The sequence below is a fragment of the Vanellus vanellus genome (assembly GCF_965231255.1).
Source record: "Vanellus vanellus genome assembly, chromosome: 6".
Lineage (NCBI taxonomy): Eukaryota > Metazoa > Chordata > Aves > Charadriiformes > Charadriidae > Vanellus > Vanellus vanellus.
Window position 1 is genome coordinate 46,170,378 of NC_138911.1, and position 23,811 is coordinate 46,194,188.

A 23,811-nucleotide genomic window follows, 5' to 3' on the forward strand; every position below is an offset into this window, starting at 1 on the left:
AGGTATCAGCGTCATTTCTCTATTCTAAGTTTTGAATTTGGAAATGAAGAGCATCTCCTCTGTCCTGCTGCGGAAAGAGAAGCTGCAGTGAAAGGGAGGGAGGCTGCCAGGGCTGTTCACAATATGATTGCTGCTACTTCTGCCTGGGAGGCATTGCTGGCAGCAGTTTGTGTGGAAACTAAACAGTGCACAGTCAACCTCAGTTTAACCTTTCCTATTTCCAGCTGTAGTTTTGGGGTAGAAACTCTCGCACAATGTTTCTGTTTAGAGGCTTTTGGAATCTAATATCTTGTGTATCATGTTAGTAGGTGTCCTTAATTTTCTTAACTTATTCCTTTCCTCAGATTTTAAAAGGACAAGATTCATTAAAAGGGGAGGATCTTTGAGAGAATGGGAGTGCAGTAAGGCTGGGGAAACAAGTTAATGAGAGTGAATATCTTTGATATCACTTGTTTTTCAATTTAGATGGTGAATATAAGCGGTAGATAACATCAAGATGGGAGAAGGTGCTTTCTATGTCCTTGCTGCTGTGAGCTATATTATCTCTGTGTAGTATGTATCACAGAGGTGACCCAGGTTAATGCTGTGAATGGGGGACCATTCCTCCTGCATCCTCTGCTTCTCCCTGCCCCTCAAGTCCATCGGCAGGTGAAAGAGTTCAGTCAACACAGGAGAAATCCAACTTTGAAAACTTGTGGTTTGAACCTGTGTTATGGAGAAAGCAAATCTGAATTCAGGCCAAAACAGAGTTGATATCCTTCTGATGGTGGATGCAGAACAGACATCCATTACTTTCTTGGCTACCTCTATAATATTTCACATTGTTAACAGGAAGAACTACTGGTTTAGATGAGGTGGGGTCAGAAGAATGCACTGAAGTGGCCCAGGAAACTTTCCTGTCTGACTAATAGTAGAAAATTTCACCTGTTCCTAGACTTTTATTTTAGTTTCACTTGACAAGTACTACAGGAAAATTCTTTGTAAGAATTCAAAGCAATGCAGATCCAGTTGTTGAACTGTTCAGACCACACAAACTTTACACAGCAGTGTAAAGTGTGTTGGGTCTCTGCATTACAAAGCCTGTGGAGTAGTTCAGAATTTGAACTTGGACAGGATCAGATCACAGTTGGGGAAAATAAGAATTCCTTGAAGCAGAGCAAGAAAGACGTGGTGTTAGTGAGCAGAAGACAGTGTTTTCAAGAGTTTCATTTGACAAAATAGTCTCTGTTGGCTGGACAGTCCAGCCTTCAGTTTAGGAGTACTTTTGGATTCCTGGCTGATTGCAGGCTCCCACATAGCAGCATCCACGAGTAATGCTTTGGCTAGGAAACAGCCCTGTCCTGGCAGATGATGACCTGGCCTTGGTTATTTGTGCCTTCATCACTCTTTGGCTGGATTATAGCAATATGAGATACCTGGGCATGAAGCCTTTAGTGCTTAGGAAAATAGCTCGTGCGGAATGTTGCAGCATGTGCTTGTGGTAAATTGTGTTAGTGGGAAAACATCAGGCTCACCCTTTATTTTCTGTGCCACCTTACCATGTAGTTTCTAAATGGCTTTTAGGATCTTGGCCCTTGGCTTTTAGGAGACAAATATTCCATTCTGAGAAGGGGTCTGAAATTGGAAAAGGGGCAGGGTCTGGAATAGCATTGGAAAAGAGCAGGGCCCCAGAACGGCTTTGGAAAAGAGGGCCCTGGAATGAAATCATCCTCTAAAAGACTGTAAGATTTCTCAAGAAATCTTTCTAATTTCATAACCTGAGATTAGAAATCTCAGGTTAACACCTAGGAGATTTTAAAACCATTGAAGTTTTCCTTCTTTCCACTTTTACTGTAAGACCTGTTCCTATGACCTTAGTGTCTCTAAAAATAACCTGAAAATTTCTGAACCAACACTTTCTGTAGCATGCAAGTCTTGTGTCTTTCCTGGAGGCAACAAGTGTGGTGGATGAGTAGCCTTGTTACTACAGTTGAAGAAAGTTACAGTGAAGTATAGTATGAAAAGCTGTAAAGCTATAGAGTACTGGAGGTAATCATAACTGGTATTTCAGTGGTAGTAATGCTCTATCCCAAGCAAGTGCGAAACACAGTCTAAGGTGTGTGGGCTGTTGCCAGCATTGTACTTGTGAACTGTCACCATTCTAACATCCAGAAGGTATTGATAGAGGCTCTAGAAATAACTTGGATTTTCCATTTGCAGACTTGCACTTAGCATGAGGCTAGTAAGGCTATCAAACCAGCTCTTAGAGAATGTAGTAAGCTGGCATTTGATTCTGTTATTTAAAGCTTGGGGTTTTTTGATAGTAGATTTGAGTCATTTAATGTTTTGGGGTTTTCTTTTTTTTTTTTTTTTTTTTGATGCGTTGCTGAACTGGCCCATGATATCCTGTAAGATGACAGCATCCTAGTAGAAGAGAAAGTTTATGTACTGAGAACACCAGAACATGTTGAAATCTCTTCTGAATAATCAGTTCCCATGGAAATGTAAATTCTATGGGCATGGATCTCAGACCACCTAATAACTAAGGACAGTCTCTGTAGAAGGAAGATAATGCAAGCATTTGCAAGGTAAAAGAATATTGTTGTTTAGAAGCATGTCTGCCAGGGGTTCATATCCTCATATTTCTGATTATGTGCATAACTAAAAAATTAAGCTGATAAGCATGATGAACCTAATTGCCCTCTGCTTCAAAGTATTGAGGAAGCCACGACTTCATGAAATAGCTTGCTGCTTGCGCTCAATATCTTCCAGGTTCTGGCTGAAAGCACGTAATCAACAAATGCTTTCAGTATGCTGCCAATAAATGATTGTTAAGGTGAAGATGATGAAATCATAATTAAGAAAAAAAAAAATACATGACAGGGCTGTTGTCACTATTTTCAAAACAGAAGTGCTAAATCCAGGAAACTTACAGTTAAACTAAAAAGAAATTCAAATACTTTAAGCTGTGGAAATATGTGGAGAGGGGATCCAAACTTCCAAACCCTTTTCTGTTGCCAGCTGCTCTGACTTCATATGTAGTTAAAGTTTAGAAAAATATGGTGCAAAATCTTTTTCACTTTTTTTTTAATGTTGCCACTTAGAGTTAATAATATCATGGAGGTGGTTTTGTTGTTGTTTGTTTTTTCCCTGCTCCCACCTGTTTATTTAAGGATAGATTTAATCTGATGAGCATTTCCATGGATTTGCTGATATAGTTCTTGTGGAGAGAGAGATATTTCTCAAAATGGCTACCGAGTGAGGGCAGTAGTGGCTTCACTTTCAGTGAGAAATGAGACTTTTTTTGGTGGCAGTTCTTTCTAAAGGATGAATTTTTTCTTGTGTAACTTGTTGGATGTCCTTGTATATTTCAACTTCTTCTGAACTACAGAAAGTAATAGGGAAGGATGAAGAGAGATGGCTATTAATTAAGCAAATTGGGGATGCATTCTTTTTCTGGACACTAACTTCATTGCACAGCTGGATGCTCCAAATTCCCTTCCCTCTCTCACTCTTCCATTTTTCTTGAGCACTGCCTCCCTTTTCCTGCTTTGAGGCTTTACCCAAATCTACTCTTCCCCCCCCCCCCCCCCCCCCGCCCTTTTTTTTTTTTTGGCAACTAACCCTGCTCTCCTTGGTACTTTGTTTCCTTCTTGCCAGGGCTTCTTAGGATGGCATATGTCTGACTTCCCCTTTACCCTTTCTTACTCCCTTTATCTCTTTCGAGACATTGGCATCTTAAGCTATTGTGGTATAGGAGGATGGTCAGAGTGAAGAAGGTGGTTTTTGTCTTGTTGATTTAATTTTATTTTGTTTTTTATAACTAAACATAGTTACTGCTATGAACTGTAGTGGTTAGCAGTGACTCATGCTGATCATTCGTCCTGCCAACCAGATGCCCTGGTTTCTGCCCTCAATCTTTTGCTTTATTTAATTTTCTCCAAAGCCTGAGGCCTAAAATATATATTGAAACAGGAATTGATTATATGCAGATTAAGAAAATGATTGCAGTTGAACTAGATGATCATTGTATGTCCCTTCCAACTGGAATAATTCTATTACATTATATTTAATTTGATGGCGTGTCCTTGTCTGGATGTAGGACTTGGCAAATGTTGCCTCGAATAGTATTACCTTCTGCTTAATGTTTGATTTGTATTTTTTTTAAGTTGTTTTGTAGCCTGTTCCTAAAATGGAGGCACTACCCTCTTTCTGTCCTGACTCTGCATCCTAACAATCTCCTTTCTGTCTGAAAGAGGGTGTATCTGCATCTGGTTGAAAGTTAACTGGTATCTTTCTATGTTTGCTCAAGTAACTGTTCAGTTAGATCTGTGAAGCTATCTGACTTGCCTGTGGCTATGTAATTTGTGGAGCAGATCAAGTAGAGTGGCTGGAGTGTGCAACTGGACAGGTTACACGCTTGCTTTCAGCTGCCTTACATTGACAAAGGCTGATCATGCAACTACACCTTTAGAAAGCAACTTCTGCACAAGACACTTTAAATTGGCATGGCTGTCAATAGAAACAGTTCTGCATCCTTCCTGGATGCTGTTCCCATTTTCATGTTGACCCTTTCCTTTACTGCCACAGGTATGCGATCAGTTCCCTGCTGGCTGCACAGTACAAACTGGAATGGGAGGGTATCACAGGCAACTGTACTAGCAGTTGGTTGCAGGAAGCTCCTTCCCCTCCCCCAGAAGCTTATATTGTTTCAGCATTCATTCAACCTCTTTTTAAAGAGGTGTGCTATTGATAAGATTACTGTTTAAATTGCTTCAGTACAATTTTGTGCTGTATTCCTGTGCTTATTCAGTGATGTCCGTTGTATTGTGTCACAAGCATTTCTATACCCATGCAGTGAACTGATCTGATTTTGTAAATAGCTTAGCAAAAAAGGCTGGTTTTATAATGCGTCTTAATCAGGAGGTTACCATTATTTCTGTATGTATTGGGTTTGTATGGCAAGGTTTTGATGGTGGGAGGGATACAGGGGTGGCTTCTGTGAGAAGCTGCTAGAAACTTCCCCAATGTCTGATCAAGCCAATGCCATCCGGCTCCAAGACAGACTCGCCGCTGGCCAAGGCTGAGTGAGTCAGTGATGGTGGTAGTGCTTCTGTGATAACATATTTAAGAAAGGAGTGGAAAAAAAAACCCTGTGCAACACCAGCAGCAGTCAGAAGAGTGAGAATATGTGAGAGAAACAACTCTGCAGACACCAAGGTCAGTGAAGGAGAGGGAGGAGGTGTGCCAGGCACAGGAGCAGAGATTTCCCGTGCAGCCTGTGGTGAAGACCATGGTGCGTCAGGCTGTCCCCCTGCAGCCCATAGAGGTTAACAATGGAGCTGATATCCACCTGCAGCCTCTGGAGGACCCCATGCCAGAGCAGGTGGATGCCTGAAGGAGACTGTAATCCCATGGGAAGCCTGTGCTGGAGCAGGCTCCTGGCAGGACCTGTAGACCCGTGGAGAGGAGCCCGTGCTGGAGCAGCTTTGCTGGCAGGACTTGTGACCCCGTGGGAGACCCATGCTGGAGCAGAGTCTCTTCCTGAAGGACTGCACCCCATGGAAGGGACCCATGCTGGAGCAGTTTGTGGGAAGGACTCTCATTGAAGAAACTTGTGGAGGACTGTCCCCCATGGAGCAGGGGAAGAGTGTGAGGAGTCCTCCTGCTGATGAGGAAGGAGCAGCAGAGACAATGTGTGATGAACTGACCGTAACTCCCATTCCCTGTCCCCCTGTGCAGCTTAAGGGGAGGAGGTAGAGAAAATGAGGGATGAAGTTAGGCCCAGGAAGAAGAGAGGGGTGGGGGGAAGGTGTTTTTAAGATTTGGTTTTATTTCTCATCCTCCTCTGATTTGACTGGTAATGAATTAATTTTCCCGAGTCCAGTCTGTTTTACCTGTGATAGTAATTGGTGGATGATTTCCCTGTCCTTATCTCAACCTCTGAGCCTTTCATTATATTTTCTCTCCCCTGTCCAGCTGAGGAGGTGGAATGATAGAGTTGCTTTGGTGAGCACCTAGTGTCCAGCCAGTGTCAACCGACCACACCATAATAAACAGGCTGATTTAACTGTGGTATTGTTGGCCGTAACAGGGCTCATACGGAGACTAAAAAAGCTTGTAGCAGTGTCTTGCTCCTGATTGCAGTCTTTCCTACAGTCCTTTTCTTTGTATATAGCTAGGTGACATCTTTGAGATATGGAAGGGCTGCGTAGTCCCTGAGGATGACAGCACCCTGGAGCAGATGCTGCCTTGTTGGACAAATTGGTCTGGCCTGTAGTTTGTACCTGGTTTCCTGGATGCCTCTTGAGAAAGATGATTGGCAGTTGTAGGCTGTGTGGTTGTTAGTGGTAGAAATCTGTTCCCACACTCAGCCTTTCCTAAGGCATCGTTGGAGTACACAAAACTGAACTGTGCTCATATGAGACTTCAGGAAATATTGGCTGTGGTATGCATATGTAGTATGATTGCTCTGAATGTGTGCATTTTCCAGGACCAGCGGATCTTGCGTATTCATGGTGGGCATCATTGTGAAATTGGAGGGACTGTGACACTGACTATCTAAAGTGGCCTTTTTGGCCTGAGGACCACAAACCTTAGCAGTTGAGAAGGATTGTGCCTAGCATGGTGTGTACTGTTAGGCTGCGAAAACTCCCAGGAGAACAAATGGAGCTCCCTGCTCTGAGGTGCTGAAAAAAGACTAAATGCACCTGAATGTGGCCCTTGAGAATAAACTGTATTTTTTGTGAGAAGAGGTTGCATTTGATAAAGTCTCATTACATATATTCTCTCCCTAGGTGTTGTTATTGAGTGGTCTGTGTTGTAGGTCATATTTAGCAAGCATGTCACTTGTTCAAGAAATACTGTAAATCTTTATTCCTCTTCACAGGTTTGCAACGGTAAGATATGACCAGGCATCCAAGAACATTAAAAACCAGTTCATGCATCTGACCAACTACAGTGTCAACAAGAAGAGCGGAGATTATGTCAGGTACTTGGCTGGAAAGCAGAACTTGGTCTCTACAGGCTGGGTCAATTTACCTAAGTTGATCTAAGGCTGGTACAAGTCCGTAGAGGTAGGCCAGTGGTGTCAACTTGCTGCTTTTGTTTATTTTTAGCTGTGATGATCCTGAAGTAGAGGATTATGGAAACAAGTGGAGCATGAGTGCAATGCTGAGGTACTTAAAACAAGAGGGGAGAGACACTGCAGGTCAGTACAGATCTTGTTCTTTTATTCCTCTGTTGGATCTTAATCATCTCGCTAGAGCAAATCCTACGAAGTCAGGGAAGAGCCCCAGTGAGTCCCACTTAGCACCAGAGCAGGGTGGAGGGAAGCATTGTTCCTTACAGCTTGCTTACTGGAGCTGTGCATTTATTCTCTATCCCCAGAGATGAGTACTATCCCTAGAGATGAGGCCTATCCCTTCCCTTTTGCAAATAATATTCTGAGACTTTCTCAGCGTGTGTTTCTTAATATTTTACCTACATTTCCCGTTTCTTAAGGTCATTCCATTCCTTCTAAAAGCTTCCCTCCCTCTGCTGCTCCCATGGCCTGTTCAGTCTGATGAGTGACCAACCTCTGGAGAACTGTGCCAGTTTGAATGACTCTTGGATGTGGTGTCATCTTTCCATGGCTCAGGTTTTTGCTGGGTGTTTTCATTTCAGTCTGTGTTTCATATAAAATAGTTCCCTCTTCCACACCTTTGCCAGGTCTGCTGGGAGTAAATGCATCAGCAGAGCAGAATCCAGGTATATCCTTTAAAGGATAAATTACCTGTGATACCGAGATATCAGTAACGCTACTGATAGCAGCTATGCTCATATTGCAAATGTTGCTAGGGAACACTTAAATGTTGGAGGAAGGGGTTTGAATCTGGCCTTTGGATGAAGTAGACTTTTTTCCCCATCATATGTGTGCATGGCTATCCAGTCATCTGCACCATATGTTTTCAGTAAGCTATGTATGCAGTTACTTGTATTGATACATTTCTACACCCCACCCCAACCTAAAGAATAAAACATGCACTCAATAATTAAGTAAACTGCTGAGCAATGCAAGCAGGTTTCTCTAACTATCCATTATGGGGCTTCTTGCACCTTTCTCTGATGCATCTGGTTCTGCTTGTAGGGAGGCAGAATGCTGGCTGGAAAGTGCTGGCCTTGTCTGGACTGGCAAGACTTTTGTGCTGAGATGTTTATGTGCACTTCAACATTCCCATGCTGTGTTGCTTCCATTTAGTCATTTTCTGGTACAGAAGTTCACATCTGAATTTGCTTGCACGCTCCTCTGTAATTATTTAGGTCCCTGCATGTCATCATCTGAACATGAGAAATAGTAATTGTAGGTCTAAATCGAACTCTCTAGTCAAGTGGTTTGTACTAGATGTTCTTTGGGACAGGGATTACCAAATGTCTGTGTGGGCTTGCTGGAGGTCTTGTGTGTTTGCTTGTGCTCCCTTGAGGGGTGGGGAAGTCTGTCCTATCATCCCTACTAACTTTTCAGACTAGGACTCAGTGTTTGTTCATTCCCTCCTCCTCTCACTTGTCTATTGCCTGTCCTTGAAAACAGAAACTAAGTGTGGTGTTCTTCCTATTGCATGACTCATCCCAAACCCAGTGTAGAATCCAGGTCTACATTTAACGTGCATCTCTTCTTGCCTTTTGCTCCCTCTGTCAGCTCAGATTTCAGTTCCTGAGCTCTGTTTACAGGCTCACCAAAGAGCCGGAGAGAGCTTCCTTACTGAAACTGCAGATAATCTATAGATCAGCAGGACTGGGAGCTGTCACCAGTCGCATCATTTTAAAATTATTTGTGAATCGTGGTATGGGAACAGCTGCTTTAGAGGAAGGTGCAATATCACAGAACAGTTACCTCATAAAAGTCCACAAGAAAAAAATTTTCTGGCTATGGCTTATTGTCTGTAGTTTAAGGGCTTATCTCACTAACCCACTCTTGTTTAATCTTTCCTAATACTCTGAGTGGGTGGTGATCAGACTCCAGCTGGCTTGTGCTGATGTGCTTGCCACATGTTTTTGCTTACTTGTACATATAATCACTTTTATCATTCTCATTTGTGAGTATTTTGCACTAGGATACTTATGCATGTATCTATATATTTATCCTTGCATGGATTTCCAAACATCATAGCTTTTTCATCCATAGGCTCTCACATGTTTTGATTACAAAGGTATCTGTCCATATGCATATTCTCATGCTTTTTTAAATATTGTATGCTACTTCACAATCTACTCTTTCTTTTTTTTTTTTTCTCCTCCCCTCCTTGCAGCACTGATGGCCAACGTGGAGGACCTGGTTATCAAGACTGTAGTTTCTGCTGAGCTGGCCATTGCCACAGCTTGTAAAACTTTTCTTTCCCATCGTGGCAGTTGCTTTGGTAAGGCACTTGGGGAATGTTTGTTGACTGGCTCTTGAATACTGTTTGAAATTTTCAGCTTTCTGATGCTACAGAGAAAAGTTCATTCTGTATTGCAAGGAAGCCGGATACTGTTGTGTGTTTGGGTTTTTCTTTGTTTGTTTGCGTGGGTTTTTTTTCCCTCAGTATAGGCACTTGTGAGGGCGGGGAACATTGAATCACAGTTGCCCTTGTGCCAGTGTTGTTCATCAGAATCTCATGTTTGAAAATGGGATGATGAAAAAGGACTTGAAAGGGAACTAGGGAAGTGTTGGAAAGTCGAAGTTGCTGACCCACTAGTGAGTGCCCTTGCAAAGGATGGCTGTGGATGATTAAACATCTCTTTAGAGCATTTAGTGTTTTCTATTGACCCATCTAGTGCAATGTAGTTTTGAATTATTGTCCTACATGCATTTGAGGACTAGGGAGGAATGCGTAATGCAGTGCCTAGAATGACAGTGGTGGTAATGCTTCTGGGCTTGTGCTTGTGTGAGAGTACCGCATGGTGGCGTCAAAGCCTATTTCTGGCAGAAGCTGGATGGAGAGCTATGTGCTGGCAAAGGTATTTGAGAATGCGCTGGCAGCAGATGCTGGGATGAGGTCCAGAAAGCAGCGGCTGGTACCACAGTGTGCCTTCTCCTGCTTTCCAGTGGCTGCTTCCCAACCTTCCCTAAAGAGGCCTCCTCTTGCTCTTAGCCGCCCTTTGCTCATGTGGATAGATGCACGAAGATGGAATCTCGGGGCTGGGAAAATGAGTCTATAATTAGTTTCAGTGCTTAAGCCAAAGACCAAGCTTGGCTTAAGCTATCCTGTGTTTAGATATTGGGACTTATATTTAAATTAGCTGTAACAGGTAAATCCAGTTGTATGGTCCTTGCATTGCACTTGAGTATTGACGATCCTGCATCTTTCAACACTCTAACATAAATACTGCCATCTTTGAATATTTGGGGGTGATGAGGCAGTCAAGAATTAAGGAAGAGCTATGGCTGATAATCTTGTTGAGTTGGCTGCCTCTCTGGCCTTAGCTTCTCCTGGCTGACTCTGATGCTTTTGCTCAAAGTTGGAGAACCTTGGCATACACGGGGATTTAGGAGTTAGATAATAGTTTTAGTGAAGCAGCAGTTTATCAGCTACTGTGGAAATAGCAACAACTGGACCACAAAAAAAAAAGCATACCAAAAAACTTCATCTGCCTCTCTTTTTGCTTCTCCGTTTTCTTCCCTCAGTTGTGTTTCTAGATTCCTCTAAGCTGCGTATGTGGAAACTAATGTTCCTGGTGTACTTTCTGCTGGGCCTGGCTCTGAGGTTATCCCACTTCCTGCTGCCTCCCCAGGGCTGCACTAACCACCCTCTAAGATGTTCCCCCACAAATAAACTGTTTTGTTCCATTTATTTCAGTGTAAACATAAATTAAGAGCTTCCCAGGAAAGAGAGCTTAAGTAGGAGCCATACTGCTTCCCTAGGGAGCCTGAGGCATTTCCAGAGCTCGGTATTTTCTGCCACCTTCCCCCACAATTAAGTGGTGGTCCTTGTCCCAAGGATTTGAACTGCCCTTGTCATGCTGTATGGCTCATTCTTCATCTGTGTGTCTTGTTCTGATACTCTGGTTGTGCCACTTAACCCTGTTGTAAAAAAGGCGGTTTTTCTAGCATGAAATGTTCAGAATGGCTGAGTTCATAGCTTGTTAACATGAGGGAGAAAACTGGGAATGAAGATTTCAAGGCAGCATGCTGAGGCTCCCAAGAGCTTTTTCTTTTCTTCATTCTGGGTTGTGAACAATGAAATTGTGTGTGTGTCCTGAGAAAGACTGATCACTTGAAAAGTACCTCAGACTGAGAAAGACTGATCACTTGAAAAGTACCTCAGACTTCAGAAACCTGTATCTGAGATTCAGATACAGAGGTAGGCCTAGTTTGGAAAGATTCTAGAAAAATATGACAAACTTAATGTGTATTCTACTTTACTCTTTGTAATGCTCTTCTAGGGAATAGGACTCCAGCACAATTGCCACCTTCTTGCTAAAAATTAAATTATAAGTACTCATTTGTCTAGATGAGGTTGCCCACTTTATTTTTCTAACAGTTTAGTGCTGCTATGGACCTTCATTCCTTTCACAAGTAAACTTTCTTTATGTAATATACTTGTTTTCTAGATTTAAGGGAAGAAACTCTATTCATGGCTTCTCCATGTTCTAGAATAAGACTGGTGAGACAGTCTGTATGATTCCAGCTACGCGTACTTGCCTAGAAAGTGAGAGTGGTAGGTCAGGGTGATTCTTTTGCTAATGTCAAAGAGGAGTGCTGCTGACAATTTGTGGAAAGATTATAGTGAGTCCCCTTTTGGCCTCATCATGTGAGCTGTTTTTACTGCATTCTAGTAATAATCAGTTCTCAGAGGACTCAAGATGCTCTGTAGTTTTGTTCCTCTGAAGTGCATCACAGAAAGTAATGTAAGTACTAAATGATTTTGTTGCAGCCTTGTTCATGCATTGTTATTAATAATGTGATCTGAAGCCTCTATTTTGTTCTTTGTGATAAGCCAATAATTCCTTATGTAAAATTAAGCTGCAAGTAAAAATTGTAGCTCCAGAGGAGGAAATGCTGCAGGACTCCGAACCACTGTATTGTCCTGAAGCTGGTCACCAGCTGAGTTGTTGGTTGCCTCTGGAGCCTTCCTTAAGAGAAACTGGGGTTTGCACTGACTTTGAGGGACGTGACATCTCAGTGTAGGAGCAGTAGGTATGATAGGGATGCATATGTACAAGCCAATTAAAGACTGCATTGTTATGCCTCCTGCAGCAAGCACTTCTGGGTAGGCTTGAAAAGGTAGTGAGGCCTGCTTTCAGACAGTCTGAAAAATCTCTCTGTAGGATGGTTTAGCAGGGGATGAAATGAAGGCAACTGAGTGCAGCGTGTATTTTTGCCAGCATCCAGTGTAGCACCACTTTTTGTACTCGCTGAAACATGAGCCTGAAGAAGCAATAGGTTTAAATCCCCTGTTTCGTTCCCAGCTCTAGTCAACTCAGCGATGACACTGTTGAGCTCCCCTGCAATCAAGAAGGCAGGGCAGGATAGGGTAATAGGCATGTTGATCCCACCAAAGCAATGAGTTTGTTTCTTAGCTGCTCTTGTGTACTAAGGCTGAATTGGTCAGGCTTATGCTTCTAATCACAATCACATCTACATTAAGATGGTCTAGAGTAAACAATAACATGTTGTACTACTTGAGTGGTGCTGATCTGGAGCGAAATGCTTAAAAAAAGTCTTCATTTGTATGTAATCACCAGTTCTCAACCATCTATGTTCCTGTTTTTCATGAGCATTTAATTTTCTTACCAGTAGCAGTTGACCTGTTTGGGGGAATGGTAGCCTTTTGTAGTATTGAACAGTGCTGGCCTGCTCCATAATGAATTTTGCAGAATGCTAAAATCTTGAGATTTTTAAGGAATTTCTGTGCAGACTTGGTTGACATAAGTATAGGTAGGTCCCTGCATAGAGACTTAGGTCAGCCATACGTATACCATACGCATATCCTATATCTTTTTCTGGTTTCATAGATAGTATGTCAAGGAAAAGCAGAACAGGTATTCCTTACACTTATCATTTTTTGCAAAGCTTAATATGTTATATTTTTATACCCTTATTGTCTGTCTTTGCTTTGAAGCCAGTATGTAAAGATGCCATTTTGAATCTGAAAAAGGTTGTCCTTAGTCTTCTGGCTACCATCAGGAGCCCTGTACTTTTCAGGACAGGTCTTTTGATTCAATGTGCCAAGGTAGGTTTTGTAATATAACAACTATATCTTCAGAATTTAACAAAACTGTCACCTGAACCTGAAGGGTAAAATGAGTTCAAGGGATAGGTCTTCTAGTGATAGCTCCTGTACTGTTTTCCGTACTTGTCACTTCATAGCTCTAAATGGTATCTAACTGATTGTTGATGATTTAGCATCCAGAGCTCAGCTGAGTCAGGATCCCTGTTGCTGCAGAAGCTTTCTGGTTTCTTTAAGAAGCTGTTCTCAGCTTGGAAGCACTAGTTTCCTTTCTCAGGGTGCTGGGGCAGACCTAGGAAGAATTAACTCTTCCAAAAACAGCCATAAAGAAATGACCAGCATAGTCAATTTATAATCAGTGGACTAGCGTTACCAAAGTCTGATTCAACCCTGGTTTCTCATTCCATGTTATACCGCCATTGGTTCTTGTAGTGACATTAAGGTCTTTAGCAGATAGATGAGAACATGGAAGTGAGAAACACCAGGTTATTCTTGTCTCCTAGTTTGCTTGGGCCTAAGGTGGTGTTGGTTGTTTAGGAACTTGAATTAAGAAGAACTTGGGCTGATGAAGTCAGGAACATGCTGGTTGTTGTCTTCACTTTATCTACACATGTATCTACAGAGTCAGCTGGCTTTTATTTTGATCTACCTGCTAGTACATTTTCTTAATTTGGCCACATAAGCTTGAAGAACAAGTGGCAGCATATGTACTGTTCTGTTCCTCAGGGACATAAGGGAAGTTAAGTGATGTCCAAAGGTGGTTACTGGGATTTTAACCATTTTGCTTACTGTGATCTCACACAGTGGGCTGAAGAACTCTTTCCTTCAGGGGTGATAATTTATTTGCCCTGTGATATTAGGATTATAAAGGCAGCCCAATTTGCACTGAGACTCCTGTTCTTTGATGTTAGCCTTGAGGATGACCTTATTAGTTTTTCTGACTTCAGAGTAGAAGGATGATTCTGAGTCTGATTTTGGTATAAGTGATAAGCCCAACCTGTAATCTTCTCTTCAGCAAAGAAAGTAGTGGTTTATGTAGAAGGAGGACAACCAAGATGGTGAAAAGTCTTGAGGGCAAGACTTATGAGGAGTCATAAGTCACTTGAGGTCACTTGGCTTCTTCAGCTTGGAGAAGAGAAGGCTGAGGGGTGACCTCATCACAGTCTACAACTTCATCAAGGGAGGCAGTGGAGGTGGAAGTGCTGATCTCCTGTCTCTGGTCACTAGTGATAGCTCATGAGGAAATGGAATGAAGCTGTGTCAGGGGAAGCTCAGATTGGATGTTAGGAAAAGATTCTTCACTGAGAGGGTGGTCAGCCACTAGAACAGGCTACTCAAGGAAGTTGTCGCATCACCAACCCTGTCAGAGTTCAAGGAGTGTCTGGACGATGCTTTTAGTCATGTGATTTAGTTTTTAGGTAGTCCTGTGAGGAGCAGGGAGTTGGGCTCTGATCCTTATGGGTCACTTCCAACTCGAGATATTCTATGTAGGCACCTAGAAACTAATCCTCTTCTGAAGACTTTTATTGAGAATGTGACTGCGTCCTTCAGGCTTCAGTAGAAGGAAAAAGGGCTGAGAAGTCATCTTATTAGTGATGGACTTTCTCTGGTTACCTATTGTGGAGAAAGTGCCTCTTAGTGAGGTAATTAAACATTTGGCCAAGCTAGTATGAGTCTTCATCTCATGAAGCAGACAAGAAGACCAACATGTGGAATAATTCTGTCCCCTCTTGTTGGGTCCCTTCCTGTATTTTAATAGAGAAAGATTTTCTCTGTTATTAAAGTTCCCTACAAAAAGGGAGCTAAGCTGTATTTGGAGTGCAAGGCAAATTCACATACAAGACTACAGCATCAGTACTTTCTCCAAAGCCTTTGGTGTCTAGAGTAGAGGCTTCTGTTCTATCACTTTATATGACACAGTGTGGCCTTTTGCTTATCAAAGTGTTATGCTGGCCTTTTGCAGGGTAACAGGAATGATTTGGGACCTGACTGATAGCCCCCAAGATATAGATCTGTTTATGTCCCTATAGCTGTTAAGATGTGCTCTACCAGAGTTGAAGCAGGTGCTCTACCATCCCTAGATAAAGTGATGGAGTTCACTTACAAAATACTATATAGTCTCTGAAGCCTCAGGTTTGGCAATATGTTCAACAAAGCAGTATGTCCATCACTATACTCAGAAGTTTTTCTCCCTTGCACTGACTGGTTGCTGCATTAGATGAAATTGTAGCACAGTTAACTTTTCTAACTGAAGCTCCTTGATACATGTTGTCTGTAAGCATGGTCTGCAGGATTCCTTTATATAAAGCAGACAAAAAGTAGGAAGGAAAAAGGGAAGACACGAATTTCAGTGGCACAGGTGTAGTTCCTTGAATTAGGAATGTCTGTAAATATGCTCCTGCTTAAAATGAGACAGTTGGGTTTTATTGCAAAAGGAGAAGAGTTGCATACTATGCAGCTTTTTTTCAGTGTGCGTGTGTCCCTTCATAACCCTAGGTTCCCTCCATTCAATTGCGCTACCAGGCTATCTCTTGTGACTTAATTTCTAGTCTTACAGAGAATAGCAAATTCTTTGGGGATATTTTCTGAAAGGGAGTGCCAGTGCAGTCTTTGACAGGATTATAAACCAAACTTGGAATACGTGGTAGTTTACTAGAACCAAAAAGCTTGAGACTGTGTCTCTAGCCTTCCTCTTAGTCTTAAATAATGACATTGGCAAAAAAATCTGACTGAACTGTTGCTGTTAGACTTGAGTCTGAAGCTAGCTCTTCTCTTGGGAGGATGGGAAGCTTGGCCCGCAGTGACTTCTCTATGGGGGTCGGAGGGAAGAGGCAGGCTGTTTCTGCTGGGTCTTGGCAACAGCTGATACCTCCTGATATAATTCCAATCTCTGTAGCAAACTGCAAGGGTGAAACATGTTTTTGTGTATTGTAGTAGCAAGAGGAGGGGAGCAAGGGAAGGCACTGTGGAAACTTGATATCTTAGTTTCTTCTATTCTTCTGTTAATAACAATAGTTTTGCAAGGTGAGTTGTCATAAACCTACCATTGCCACAGCCTGAGGCATGTGTTTGTTTCAGTCATTCTGTTTTCTTTAATCTCTCTACAGATGGAAATGGCAGTCTTGCTTAAGTTGGTAATTGCAGAGGATATATTTCTGATCTTGCTATGCTCATGTGACTCTACATCTTTGTGCTGCCTATGCATTTATTATTACAAATGATAGTGGAGTTTCACAGTAGAAAGGATACTTCTGTGTTAATCTAGGTAGTGCATTTTCTAAATGTGGAAGAGGGCCAAGGAGATATTTCTGGGATAGTTGAAACCACAGGTAATTCATCTTCTGTTTGTGCCCTGGTATCCCAGGCAGACTTGAGAACCCCTTTGTGCTAAGCCCTATGTGGGAACCTGTGAGGCTTGGTTCTGTTGCCAGAACATGGATATTGCATAGCTCCTGATGCCCTGAGGCAGCAGAGACATCTGTTTAGGGGTTGTAGATGTGACCTAGAATACATGAGACTTGGAATTATGGAGCAGCAGTGGAGTCTTCCTAGGGGACCCTAAGGCATTGCAAATAGTGTTAGATGTCTGTTTTACAGTGGAATTGAGTCAACAGGTATACCCCAAAGAGCTTTCTGTCCTAATAAACAAGGCAGACACAAGGCAAAGGAGTGTAAAGCACCAGCAGCATGGTCAGGGCTGGCTAAGGTCAAGAGGTTTCCTATAAGTATTTGTAAAAGTGGATGGAGTAAGTGAGTAACTGGGTGGGAAAAAAAAGAGATGTTTAAAGAGCAAGTGATTTGGAAGAGAAAAAAAGCGTGGGAGAAGAGGACAAAGTCAGAGGAGCCAGAATACTAGTAAAGGTCCTTTGAGGGGCAGAAGGAGGGAATGGCCAGCAGCAAAAAAAAAAAAAAAAAAAAGCAACAGCTAGTCAAAACAAAATGCTCTTCTTCCTGACTAGTGTTGGGAGGTCGCAGACCAGCAGCTGCTACCAGCACACTTCTCTGCCTCGGGCATAAGCTGCTGGTGCACTGAAGTTTAGTATGCCATTATTTCAAAATATAGTATCAGGTTTGGTGAAGACCTGTGACTCTTAATGTATTAAAATCATCAGAAGATTCTTCTGGTCAAAATGCTTTGCTAATGTTTACAATTAAAATCCCCACCTCCTTCTTTTCCCTCTACTGCAGCCTTTTCTGTCTGAGGAGCAAGAGAGCCTAATTTCTTTGGAGTTAACCAACTCCTTAACGCTCTGCTGTTTTGCTTCCCACTCAATGTCTGGCTACACAGTCTAGAAAAGTGAGCAGGCAATACTCACTCTGCTGCCATTTCCTCCCCTTCCAAGCTCCCCCTTCCCACCCCAGCTCTTTAACTTGCCATTATAAGCTACATGAGCTCTTGCACAGCTGTCTGCATAGGAAGATCTTGTCAAGCAGTCCAGCTCCCCGGAGCCAGCATCAATGTCAGGCAGGCAACAAAAGGCCAAAGCCAGAATTCAAGGAAAGCAGCATGGCAAAGAAATTTGCCTGCTTTCACTCCAGACATTAGGGAGCTGGTTAATTCCATGGAAATCCTTCTTCTCTGCCAATACCCTGTTCTGCAGTGTTTTGGGGGGGAAAAAAAAAAAGTGCATAAGTTACCCTGATGATCATTAACTGCCTTTTTTAATGCTGGAAGAGGGAATTGCATTAACGTCAGCTTGTGATTTACAGTTGGTTTTGTGTAGCATCCTTCTTGCAACTCTTTCCAAACTAGAGAGAACGTGTGTATAGAGTGAAATAGTCAAATCGGTTTTGGAATGGGAAGCTGGCTTCAATCTGACCTGTGTAGAGCAAGAACACATCTAGCAGATGTAATGTTATGAATGTTTTAGAAACTAAAGAAAAAATATTTCTATAGTAGTTTGCTGCAAAGTGGCAAGATGTCAATAAGATGAGTTATGGGAGGTTGTCCATGTAGATGGAGCTGCTGAGAAGACTCTTGTACTCCCATGGGAGATTGCGGAAAAACATACAGGAGTAACTGAAACGAAGCTGATGCTTGAAAGAAGCAAGATTTTCTATAGCTGACTGGAATGATGAATCTGGGGATTAAAAAGTTGAAAAGGAGAATGAAGTTCTGTTGTTTTCAGGATCCAATGAAAGAAGTAGATTTGACATGCTGTGCTTGTGTCAATTCTATGTGAAAACATACTTGCTCAAGTAGAGTTCTGCGTGAACTGCAGTTTGTGTGGAATGTACTTAATCTTGATTCTGAGGAAGTGAAATTTCCCGCTTGTAGAATTTTGTGTTCAGCCCTAGAGAGTTCACTGGATTTAGCATAAATGATATAGATAGACATGACCTGATAGAGACTAATGTTGGCCCTTACCTGAATGTTTAAAGGTGCAGTAAGGTAAACTTAGTATCTGCTATGTTTTCAGAACTGTATGGTTTTGATGTCCTCATTGATGACACTCTGAAGCCCTGGCTGTTGGAAGTGAACTTATCCCCATCGCTAGCCTGGTAAGTGATTCCCGGTTTAATATGAGGCTGGAACTGTTGCTAGAGATGGTTGTCCTTGAAACTTGTGGTCCTAGGAGGGCATGATTTCATGATGCCTGCCCAGTATTTGTTCCAATGCTAAATTGACAGAGAGGATAGTCCTTTGCTTTTCCCTTTGCATAAACTTATTGCAGCAGTAGGTTTTGAAAGAACCCAGTTGGGATTCCATTTTCTTTTTAATTGTTTTTCCTTTACGGTCCATCATCATTGTTAACACTTCATAATCTCCCACCATAGCTGAATTTTGAAACTTTCTAGGCTATTGTATGGGGTTTCAATCTGCTTGGCTGAGTAGAAACTTAAAGATTTTGGAGTCCAAGCAGAGTTCAGGCATTATGCTTAACTTGAGTGTGTAGACATATGCTTGTGCTCAAGTTTTTGGTTTAGTACTGTCTTTAGCTAAAATCTGAAGAGTGAGTGTTGTCTTGGCTATTATGCTGACCCTTGTACTCCAGTGAAGCTTGAGGATTTATTTTCATATATCTCCAACTATGTGTGTTTTCTGGACTACTGTTTAAGTTTACAGGACCACAGATGCACAATACACTTTTGTAGTACTAAGTAGTATTTTAGTTATGACAGTATAAATAAGCTTTAAATTGTATGTTCCTGGAATAGCCATATCTGACTTTTTTTTCCTTGCTTCTTTATGCTGCATAGAATTTTTTTCACACGCTGTTCATAACCCTGGCTTCCACAGTACCCATTTTGTTTTCAGGTGCAACTAGAATGTTTCCACAATATTTAATTTCCTGGTTTGGTGTCTTGTGCTTATATACATACACACTGAATTGTTTGCATCCTTTGCTACTTAAAACTCTTAACTTGCATCTGCATCCTTTGCTGGTTTGTTATGATTGCCATTTTATTTGTCCAAGCTGTTGGCATCTATGACTGAGCTGCAGAACATGGCTGGTGTCTCTGCTCTCTCTTGCCTGTCTGATCTGAACTGTATTCATTGATTCCACCCACCACCACCACCCCAGATAAAATTATGGATGCTTCCCATCTGTCCCCACTGTCTGATCTCTTCAAATGCATCACCTTCCCTAAATGTTTGTTCCTAATAATTAACTGACCCATCTGATTTTATGTAGAAGAGGCACAGTTAATTGTGGTTTTAAATAATTCTGCAAAAGCAACCTCTATCTGCTCCATGAAATGTAGCATAGATACGTTTGAAGAAAATGTTTCTAGCCAAGTAGAGCTAAAACAAGGTCATACATTGTTGCATTCGAAGTCTAAAGCTGTGAAAAAGGATAAAGAGAAACAGATTAACGTGTTGCTGTTTCATCTTTACCTATGTGTGCAGAAATCACCTAATTTTCCTCCCAAGCTCATTTTGTCTGTGTTAAGGACCAATACCTTCCAATATAGTTTCTTTGTATCTTGGATATTGATGTATTCCTCTCATTTAATGCCAGACAAATAATTCCTCTTGTCCTCTGTTGCATGTGGGTATAGTGATGCTCCTTTGGACCTGAAGATCAAAGCTAGCATGCTTTCAGATATGTTCACCCTCGTAGGTGAGTGTAACAAAGTTCTTCAATCTTTCCCCCATTTAAAACAGATAAAAGGTAGGTTTGAGTTGTGTGTTAGTAGATGAGTATAATAGAAGAGAAACTTAGTTAAGGAGAGTAACTGTATTTAGCACTGGGAAGTTGTGTGGACATTTCAGCTTCATAATAATCTGTCTGTTTGTGATGTTTAGGTGGTATTAAGAGTCCCTGGTTTGGTATTTGATGACATTACTCTTTTTCTTTCGCAGGAGACTTCTGTTTAGCCCACAGAATCAGTATTCATGCATTTATTTTTAGGTTGAATGTATGTATTCCGGTTAGGCTGTGTTAGAAGTGGAGTCATGGTTGAGAGCTGCATGACTGTCTAGTGCACAACGCCTTTTAGGCATCCATAGTACATTTTGGTTTAGTTATTTGCTGGAGCTTACCCCTAATACTAAAAGAGGCGGGACTGTTACCCCTAATACTAAAAGAGGCGGGACTGTTACCCCTAATACTAAAAGAGGCGGGACTGTTACCCCTAATACTAAAAGAGGCGGGACTGTTACCCCTAATACTAAAAGAGGCGGGACTGTTACCCCTAATACTAAAAGAGGCGGGACTGTTACCCCTAATACTAAAAGAGGCGGGACTGTTACCCCTAATACTAAAAGAGGCGGGACTGTTACCCCTAATACTAAAAGAGGCGGGACTGTTACCCCTAATACTAAAAGAGGCGGGACTGTTACCCGGTGGCCTGTGCAGCTATTCAAGAAACAGAGCCTATTTCTATGCTGCTATTCAGGGACCCATCTTATTAAGTACTTGGTTTAGAAGCAAGCCCAGTTTTATTCAAAACATGTAATGCAATGTACAGTTTGGGATTAAACAAAGAAAGGTATAAAAAAGAAAACATCCTTTTTGGTCCTTGGGCAGGGACAGGAAGGTCATATATAGACAGAGATCATTAACAGGAATGCTAGGTTTATATTTCGGGGTTTGCCTGTCTTAAAGTTCTCATGTGGCTCCTGATACCCACAGGCTTTGTGTGCCAGGATCCAGGCCAGCGGTCAAGCCGGGCCATTTATCATTCATCTGAATCTGCGAGGAGAAATCCATACCAGAAGCTGCAGGTAAGTGACTTCAACAAGCCAGAGCTGAGGACAGCAGGAAAGTAATTCTCACTGAATTTGACTTATGGGTGAGAGTCAGTTGGGTGTGTGAGGTTTATCTGGTTTTCTAGCATAACTACAGAAGACACTCAGGGGATGCACCTGAGCTATGGGCTTTTCAGCCACTTTCGTTCTGTTGTGGGCAACAAGCTTTCAGAACCCTAGAGCTTTATGAATGTCTCCCAAGACCTCCTTCTAGGCAGAAAGAGCTTTTTGCTTTTGAAATTTAAGGCAGCTTTCCCATTCAGTCCTGAATCTTTCACTTCCTTTCCCATGGATCCTTGGACTGAGGCCTCATGTGGCTTGCTGTGACTGTCCATTACCTTTCCTGCTGAGATAGTGCTTTCTTAGTGCTGTAGTACTGAAGGGCAGTTGTTCTCTATCTCTTTTTGGCTATGAGATGGATTCCGTAAATATCTATGGAAGTGGAGTGCTTGCAAAAGGCAGGGAGATCCCCTATGTCATTTGGACTTTCAAATGCATTTCTCCGGCAAGTGGGCAAACCATGTATCCTGACGCTTTCTGCAGCTTATGCATATGCTCCTGGGAGGGACATGCAACATGGCTGTGTAGCTCAAGTTCAATTAGGAAATGAAAAGTAATTTTTGTTCAGTGACAAAGTACCAATACACTGTCTGTTTTGGTATTGGGAAAACTCACAGAAATAGCAACGTTTTGCTTCTTGTAAAATTCGGTGTCTTGAGTCACTGAGAGAGAGGTGAATAGCTGGTAAGGTGAGTATCTGTAGGATGCGTGGCTGAGTCCAAAGCTTCTAAAGCCAATTTAATAGATAGGGTTTCATACAGATCCCTCTGACCATAAACGTGCTCTTTGGCAGACAAAAGGTATGTCAGATAAATTAAGAACCATTCCAGAAAAAGTAATGTTCTCTCTTAAAGTAACGTGATCAGATCCCGATGATTTGATGTCTTTCATCTGAAAAAAATTATACAAGATAGTATCAGAAAATTGATCTGTTGGGAAGCATTGAATTTTAAGGAGGCTTTAAATCTTTAGATTTATTTTGCTTAAAAAAACACAAATAAATGTAAGGCCTGGCCAGTTGAAATGTGCAAAGATTAATATGACAGAGCAGTGGCTATGAGATGGTATTAACTTACCTTTTGGGACAGGTGTCCCCCTTACCTATGTTTACTAGGAACAGGCTTCTAATCCAGTGATAAAGTTTTATAGCATGTTTTTTTTCTTAAGTACCTAAATAGGTGAATCCCATGGTTCAAGAATGTTTTAACCTGCTCTTTGCTGAATACACTTTATCTCAGATTGTTGGATCTTTGATACTTCTGTTCCCATTCTCAGTTGCAAAGGGTACTTTGAACCTCTTTTGTTTTTCTGAACTCCCTCGTTATGTCTTAAGTTTTGATTGCTCACGTAGGCCATCTTTAATCATTGTAAAAGTTGCTTCTTGGGAAAGAAATGCCGATAGCAGCATGCTTGGTCATCAGATAGTTATTCTGTTTTCTGAGTTTCACCAGACTGGACTGCGAGTTCCTTATGCAGTTTCTTTCATTTTACTCTGAGTATTTCTCTCTAGGGAAATAAGCAATTTAGCTGCTTCCTTTGTAACTTATTGTTGATTTGGGTTGGAGCTTTTTCAGTTAATTGTAAGCAATTAAGGGACCTCAACCTGTTTTGTGTAGACCAACAGTAGAGAACTTGGCAGTAGTACAGCTAGAAATGATAGATAAGTCTCCCGAGAATCCTTTCTTACACCATTTGCTCTTTTTGGGCATTGGAGAGGAGGAAAGCAGCCTGAATGCCACTGAAGGCAAGAAAAATCTAAGCTCCTACAATAAGTTTTCTTTTGAACCTATCCCTGTCATTAAACTGGTCTTGCTTGTAGGCCTGATGTCAGATAAGTGATACAGGGTCCATTTTAACAGTCTGCTGCTGTTCCTATACCTGTTTTGGAATCTTAAATTGCATCTTGTTTCTCCACAAGAACTGGAATATTGTTGAGATATTTAACTGAAATGGCTTCTGGGTGTTCAGGATTTTTACTGTTTTTTACCCCCTCAGTTCTATGAACAATTCTACTTGACAGCATCTGTTTCTCCTTAATACATAGCTATTAAATATTTTCCTCTGGGTAACTCTTATCTTGCAAAAATATGAATTTTGATCATGAAAGTTGAGTTCGTTCATCCGTTCTGCTGAGCTCTTTATGCTTTTGAAAATTTTGTGTATGCGCAGATATATTCTGCACAGTTGAGCACATCTGAGGTTAGGATTAGTGCTGCATTTGGAATGGGGACAGGATACATTTGTGGAGGATATGAAAATCATCTGAACTGAGATGATAAAAACTGTTAGCTATATCTCTGGACTTCAGTTATACCCTTTAGTTCTAGGGCACTCGCCACTTCTCTGCAACTTGGGCAGGGATGATAGCGTCTTGGAGAACACAAGATT

The 23,811-nt window shown here is 41.7% G+C and overlaps 1 protein-coding gene across 1 annotated transcript in view; it reads left to right on the forward strand.

Annotated features, from left to right (window-relative positions):
* The window catches only part of TTLL5 (tubulin tyrosine ligase like 5), a gene marked incomplete at its 5' end in the record, with an annotated part of 134,973 nt that overhangs the window by 18,216 nt on the left and 92,946 nt on the right, over nucleotides 1–23,811 (forward strand). The window contains 6 exons of the mRNA XM_082485216.1: nucleotides 6,869–6,970; nucleotides 7,098–7,189; nucleotides 9,267–9,374; nucleotides 18,587–18,668; nucleotides 20,172–20,233; nucleotides 21,248–21,339. Coding sequence (XP_082341342.1) covers nucleotides 6,869–6,970; nucleotides 7,098–7,189; nucleotides 9,267–9,374; nucleotides 18,587–18,668; nucleotides 20,172–20,233; nucleotides 21,248–21,339 — 538 coding nt within the window. The remainder of the gene's footprint in view (nucleotides 1–6,868; nucleotides 6,971–7,097; nucleotides 7,190–9,266; nucleotides 9,375–18,586; nucleotides 18,669–20,171; nucleotides 20,234–21,247; nucleotides 21,340–23,811) is intronic.